This window comes from Andrena cerasifolii, chromosome 4 (genome assembly GCF_050908995.1).
Source record: "Andrena cerasifolii isolate SP2316 chromosome 4, iyAndCera1_principal, whole genome shotgun sequence".
In the NCBI taxonomy this organism is placed as follows: Eukaryota; Metazoa; Arthropoda; class Insecta; order Hymenoptera; family Andrenidae; genus Andrena; species Andrena cerasifolii.
This window is the reverse complement of record NC_135121.1, coordinates 1,730,008-1,737,639: the sequence shown is the minus strand read 5'-3', so window position 1 is coordinate 1,737,639 and position 7,632 is coordinate 1,730,008. Positions and strand designations below refer to the sequence as shown.

Below are 7,632 nucleotides of genomic sequence, written 5' to 3'. Positions count from 1 at the left end.
AAACCTTCCAGATGCGCTGCTCGCTTCAAGCCCACATGCGTACAATAAATCTTTCGACTACAAAGGATTTTGAATTACGCTCTACATCTAGCCTCGATATCCCTAGGTCTTATATTAAGTGCTAAATTCCTGTTCCTATTAGTAATCCTCTAGGTAGTGATCGGAAAGTGTGTTCCGCGTTTTCTATTGGTCGACGCAATTGGGGTCTAAACCGGAAGTAGAGAGAGCAAGAAACTGTAAAAAAGAAAGAGACAGAAATACTGATAGAAAGAGACGGAAATACTGATAGAAAGAGAGAGAAATACTGATAGAAAGAGATAGATAAATGTTTAAGTTATGTTATTTCCGGTTTTGCTTCAAAATGGCTGCGGTTGTACCAATCACTCCCTAGAGGATCACTAGTCCCTATTACTGGCTTCACTTTAAAAAATATGGAAACGTTTTAAAAGTGCTCATTTTGCTATTTCTTCCTAAAATTGGAACATTTTATGATATAATTAACACTTTACATCAGTGCAAATCATGATAATCATCAATTTATTCATGTTTGTAAAATACGTGTTAGTTGCCGTTTCCCGTCTTTCAGACTTTCAAGACATCTGAAGACGTCTTAAAGACGGCTTATAGACGGCGTGTGCTATCTGGGTAAGGATTTGAGTAAATTCATCGAAATCTTCATATTCATTTTTGATTTTTTTTTAATATGATTTAATTGTTTAAAAATGCAACCTTCTCGTTTGTAACACATACATTAATAGTTTAACTTACTTAAGAAAAATTCTTTCCCTATTTATTTATGCGAGTTTTTTTGTATGGCTTCCTTAAGTATAAAGGCACTGTGATGGGGACAAGGCACCGTAATCGGGACACGTACCCTAATAAATTCGATGTAACGTAGGGCGGTATTCTCAGTCGCTACTTATTCTTAAGCAAATGCTTAAGCATTCGGCATCCTTTACTAGCTACTAGGTTAGAAGAGGATGCCGCATGCTTAAGCATTTGCTTAAGAATAAGTAGCGACTGAGAATACCGCCCCTAGTAAACCCACCACTGCCTAGTACTAAAGTCGGCTGTGGTCTATCCTATACTTAATCGATGCCTATACCTCGTCCTCATCTGTGATATTTCTGTGACCGACTCTGGCTACATTTGTTTCAAATCTTTAAGTGTGGCCACATTTAAAATGGCGACGATCTTGGTAGTCATCTTTCTCCTGAGATAGGTTATACGACACAAGTTGGCATTTTTCAAAAAACGCCGAAACAATCCAAGCTTGTCAGTGTTACAAAAGTAATATTATGATTATATTGAAATAATTGATATCTGTGCATCGCGTATTAATATTTCATTGACCGAAGAAAACGTAAATAATGGCTGAAAATGTTCAATGTGATGACGAATTTTTGAGGTCCATAAAAGCACTGCTCTGGGGAAATAACGCAAAAGAAGATGTGTTTAAACGATGGGCCCAAGGTAAGTTTAGTTTTCGATATTTTTCCGTAGTCTTCATGATTCGTTCATTGTTTTTAATCAAACTTCTATTATTTTGATATTATGGTACTGGCAGCTTACAGGTTATTTATTTAGTCTATTTTAATTACTATTTTCACGGAACAGAGATAGCGCGATAACAAAAACATGTTAATTAATTATTTTATTACATATTTTTAAGTCCTTACAGTAATGTTTTACAAATGTATTTATCACTTTTGAGAAGACTAAACAATTACAAACTATTAAGTAATGTTGAAACATTGACATCATAATATATATATATATTGAATTAACACTTTGGTAGTCCCTATTACATATTTGTAATCCTGGTCATTATTATATTAAGGCTTACCGAACTTAATTTATGGTTACTTAAGTTTTGGTGTTGTATCACATACAGCGAATTCTGAATTTCACACTGACTCTGAGCTAGTGCCAGAAAATGACTTGAATTGGTTGATTCTTATAGAGCTATCTTAGTCTCTATCAGAAACAACCAATCCAACTCATTTTTTGGCACACACACAGAGTCAATGCCAAATACCGAATTCGCTAATAATCATCGTGATATCTGTATTTATATTTTTTTCAAATATTGCTAGCATCTTCATATACCCTACTTTATTCTCCAAAAATTTACCAATTTAAAAAGTTATGTCGAGGGATGTATGTGCAAACTCAACTATTTTATACGCAAAATATAAGAAGTGATGTGTTCATTTATTTCACAGGGTTTTGCATGGTTTGAAGAAATATTTTGATGAATCTTGTATATTGTCAAAATATTGAAGTGAATGAATCGAAATACACAGATGTTAATATTAAAACTATCTAACGATAACATATCAATGTATATAAAATGTTAACCTGAAAAGTTTGGAATTATGAACTAAATGGACTTTTTATTCCAAAATGTGCAGTTATCGATGTGATAAATTCTGTTCAGATAACTTATGCATTTTTTCGCAATTTATATTATAATAAACATTTTATTTTGAGGTTACAGTGTACATGTTATTACTTGCCTATTTGTTAATCCCTTGCCTTATGATTTGATTCCCATCAGCGTGTGCCATAGCCAAACTATAAATCTCTGGCGCAATGGGCCAAACATGGGTGCGCCACCAATACATACAAGTCTCACTCGTGCTTCTCATGTGGTGGCACAGAATCCGCGCCACGAGTCTCAGTGGTGCTTCTCATGTTGTGGCACAGAATCCGCACCATGAGAGTCACTCGTGCTTCTTATGTTGTGGCACAGAATCCGCACCAAAGGACTCACTCGTGCTCCTCGTGTTGTGGTACAGAATCCGTAAAACGAGTCTCATTCATGGTTCTTATGTTTGGCGCGAAATCCACACCACGAGTCTCACTCAATATTATAAGGCAAGGTGTTCATGAAATCATTTATTTGTAACAGTATAAAAAATAATACATTTTCATAATGTAATCTTCAGTATTTTCATAATGTTCTGGTATTGAATTCATTCATGAATCAATATACAGGGTGTCCGCGGGAAGACTGGACAGCTGGATATCTCCTAAAGTATTGGAGATAAAATTTTTTTTTACTTGGAATTGCATGGTTCAAGAGGGCCAATTTATTAGCGCAGACGAATTTTTTCTTTGATTATTATTTTAAAAGATACGATGGTCAAGTTCGGTTTTTTAAATGGATCTATTTTTTTGGAAGAGATCAGTTGATAGTGCGTTCCAAGACAAATTCAATAAGCATTAATTTATACACTTGATTTCCACTGGTTTTTGAGATATTGCACTTCCAAATTTACTGATTTTCCCTGAAGAAAAGCTGCTGGAATAGCAAGCACCGGGGGCAGTCTTGCTGGCGTCACGGGTAGCATTGCCTGTTGAAGCTGATACCTACCTGCCAAAGGTCTACGCCAGGAATGGCAGGCCCAAAGGTTGGACAATTCTTTTCCGTCAGAAATGCTAGGTAGGTACATCTGCGGTATCGAAAAGCGCACTGTTAATGTTTCAAAACGTCATAAAAGAGTGACCCAAAAATGAAGCCTTTTTTAGCCTCTTTTTGGTCCCACGATTTTGGAACTGAATTTTGTGCCAAATGATACCTTGTGATGAGACACCAATCAACAAATTTTTAAGCTGAGGTGACAATTAGTTGGTCGGACAATTAGTTTATCCGGTCAGGCATAATAACAGCGATGCTGAGCCTCGCCCCTTCTATACTTTGCATTTTCTAACTCCACGACGTTGTATTGATTATTTTATAAAGAATAAAGACGATTCATTATTATTATTAGTTTCTCAGATATGGGAGGTCAAAGAAGTGAAAATTCGTTAACGCGTCAGCCCATATTCTATGTCAGTTCGATAATTTAAACAATTATTTCCAGGAGTTTTGCTGACTGCTAACAACGAATTTGAACTTAGATTTTCTAAATTCACGAAAAAAGAAATATAAATGTGTGTGTAGTGGGTGCTTTTTTTAATATATCATCCACCATGTTGAATCGGCCATTGTGAATTTTGAATATTTAAGTTCAAATTTATTGTTAGCAGTCAGCAAAACCCCTGGAAATAATTGTTTAAATTATCGGACTGGCATAAAAGTTCGGACATCGAAGCGTATGGGCTGACGCGTTAGCGAATTTTCACTTCTTTGACCTTCCATATCTCAGAAACTAATTGTCACCTAAATTTGAAAATTTCGTGTGGTTGATGTCTCATCATAAGGTATCGTTTCCAATAAAATTCAGTTCCAAAATTGTGGGACCAAAAAGAGGCTATTTTTTGGGTCAATCTTTACTTAGAGTTTGTACGCAAAGAGAAGTAGGAAAATATGACTCAGTTTTCAACTTCAATAGTCTTTTAGTTCGCACTTGCTTCTACGCTTGGATGGCCGGTTCTTTTGGGAGGGATGCAAGTTGGATTGGTTAGGGTTAGGAGGTGTGAAAGTTGCTAGACCAGATTGTATTAGGATCAGGGGGCTACCACTCTCATTTGCGATTTTGAAACAGTGTTTCAACTGCCACCTAGGCAGTTCCAACTTTTTCGAACTAAAATTCAATATGGCCGTGATCACGTGTTCATGATGATTCAGACACGTCCAGTGTTTTAGTCGAGTAGCAAGTAATTTACCGTTTGTGGACACTAAAATTTAGTTGAGTAGTTTAATAAAACAATGGAAAATTATTGAATTACTCACTACTCGATTAAATTACTGGACGTGTCTGATCCTATCGAAAAATAAGTTTTATAAAATCAGTTTGACAGTAACAGGTATGTATATGGTTGAATATATATTTTTTATGTAGTATATGTAGAATATCTTTTTAAATTATATTTTTTTTATAGAGCTATGCCACGACATATACTACATTAAAAATATATATTCAACTATATACATACCTGTTACTGTCAAACTGATTTTATAAAACTTATTTTTCGATAGGATTGTTGATAGGATTGATGTGTCTGTTCCAGCCTTTACAGATAAATCATGAACACGTGATCACGGCCATATTGAATTTTAGTTCGAAAAAATTGGAACTGCCTAGGTGGCAGTTGAAACACTGTTTCAAAATTGCAAATGAGAGTGATAGCCCCCTGATTAGAACCAACCGGATTGGCATCCCTCCCAAAAGAACCGGCCATCCGAGCGTAGAAGCTAGTGCGAACTAAAAGACTATTGAAGTTGAAAACTGACTTATATTTTCCTACTTCTCTTTGCGTACAAACTCTGTGTAAATTTTATGACGTTTTGAAACATTAATGGTGCGCTTCTCGATACCGCAGATACACCTACCTATACTGAATCCATCCTAAGAAACACCAAACGTCCATACCGTTTTGCGACCGTTCTGCGCAGCCCCTACTACTGCCTACGGGCCCGACGCAGGTGATTGCTCGTAGCGCTTTACCTGCCGGTTTCCCTGCCCTTCCAAAGGCAGGACGTGATCGATGTCAATGTAAACGGTAGTTCTTTGGTTCCGAACAGATATAACATCAGTTAAGGAGGTGTTCTAAATAGTCTATTTAGAATGCCATTTATTACGTTTTTTTTAGGATTTATATTCAAAGGAACGATAAGATTTTTGTACAAGTTTTTTTCCACATATTTATTGATATTTAAAGTATGTACAGTATTTCCTCGTTAGCGACTCGATTTTGTGTACACGATACCGACTCTTCGCTATCCCCACCACTTTTGTCTCACTCTTGCCCGGCGAAAGCTGGAGCGAGATGGAACGAGAGCAAGCGAGAGGCACTGAAAGCGAGCGAGGACGGTACGAGACCGACGACGCGTTGATGTTTTGTCTCGCTCCGTCTTTCGGACGCCTGACATTCTGTCCTTTGCGCTTGCGACCATCGCGCACGCTCGCCGCGCACGCAGTGTTCCATCTCGCTCCCCCCTCCGGCCAGAAAGAAGCGAGAAACGAACACTCGGAATTAGGGTTCTGTTCACGATACCGACTCAACGCCGGTCCCGACCAGCGAGTCGCTAACGAGACAATACTGTAAATTAATTTTTTGAAGTAAAAATAATCAAAATTACATGAGTTGTATTTGATTTTATGGAGTCCTACTGGCAGAAGTCGAGTAAAAGTGTTAAAATTTCCAATTAATTATGAAATGACTGTAATTTTTATGACTATTATCTTCTCTGTCAATAATAGTTATTAGTGACCAAAAAATATTTTCGTTGACAATAATGGTTATTTGTAATTAAAAACGATATCCATCATCGATAATGGTTATTCATAACCAAAATGATTTAATGAAAGATATTAACTCTTATGCCATAACTTTTAAAATTTCGGTTATAACAATTACTGTGTCTGAAATTTACTAAGTTCATTCAAAACAACTGCAAAACAATTTTTACAAAACACAGGCGGTTGCCGTGAGTAGTCGGAAATAATTGTGCCACCGTGTGTATGAAGGCGTCGCGTGCGGAATGGTTGACAGAGAGGTAACAGGCGGTAAGGCGGAGAGAAACGTAGGCGGTTAAGTGCGGAGTCGGACCAATCAGCGCCCTCTCAGAATCATCTCTGCGCGGAAAAGTTTTTCTTAGGATGGATACAGTATAGCATTTCTGACAGAAAATAATTGTCCAGCCTTTGGGCCTGCCATTCCTGGCGTAGACCTTTGGCAGGTAGGTATCGGCTTCAACAGGCAATGCTACCCGTGGCGCCAGCAAGACTGCCCCCGGTGCTTGCTATTCCAGCGGCTTTTCTTCCAGGGAAAATCATTAAACTTGCAAGCGCTATATCTCAAAACCAGTGGAACTAAAGTGTATACGTTAAAGCTTATTGAATTTGTCTTGGAACGCACTATCAACTGATCTCTTCCAAAAAAATAGTTCCATTTAAAATAATAATCGAAGAAAAAAATCGTCTGCGCTAATAAACTGGCCCTCTCGAGCCACGCAATTCCATGTAAAAAAAAATTTTATCTCCAATACTTTAGGAGATATCCAGCTGTCCAGTCTTCCCGCGGACACCCTGTATAAGCCAGGCCTGTACAGGGATTTGCTTGTAGGCACCGAGCCAGGCCGCTCTTGTCTCTCAAGAGCGAAAGGTCCCCATGGTTGGGTACAACTACGACTCTTGCCTTTGGTCGCAACCACCCGGTTGCTCTTCGAAGGCAAGAGCAAAAGTTGGACAGGCCTGATATAAGCAACCAATGTAATATCAGTTCCGGTTGCCTGAAACAATTTGTAACACCTAATATTCAGTGTGTGGAATACTATTCGGCCAGGCTTTAGGTTTAACATTATAGAAGATAAAAAAACTTAAATTAGGGAAATTTAAATGGTTTTCGAATAGTGTAGTACTGCGTGTGTCTGCTTCGGAGGTGAAAACGTTTCAGAGATTCCAAGGTCACCTGAATTTTTCTAAATCGAACTATGTAGTTTTTTTTATACATTAATCGATGTGTTTATTTATTCTCTATAAAGGATTATTAAAGTAATTGTGTCGAGAAATGATTGGTTAAAAAAATATTTTAAGTAAAATACCCGTGCTTCGTTACGGTAGAAATAATTACAAGGAATTGTGGCGTGCAAAAGTATTCGGCCACCGTTTATAATCGCATAAATTTTTTAAAATTAATCCAAACGACTTGAGTTTTTTTAGAAGCTAGAAGGATTAGTTT

The 7,632-nt window shown here is 37.3% G+C and overlaps 1 protein-coding gene across 1 annotated transcript in view; it reads left to right on the top strand.

The window, feature by feature from the left end:
• The first annotated feature begins 1,117 nt into the window (after nt 1–1,117).
• Nucleotides 1,118–7,632, top strand: part of LOC143368050 (ubiquitin carboxyl-terminal hydrolase MINDY-3 homolog) — a 207,655-nt gene continuing 201,140 nt past the window's right edge. The window contains exon 1 of the mRNA XM_076810408.1: nt 1,118–1,473. Coding sequence (XP_076666523.1) covers nt 1,371–1,473 — 103 coding nt within the window. The 5' untranslated portion in view covers nt 1,118–1,370. The remainder of the gene's footprint in view (nt 1,474–7,632) is intronic.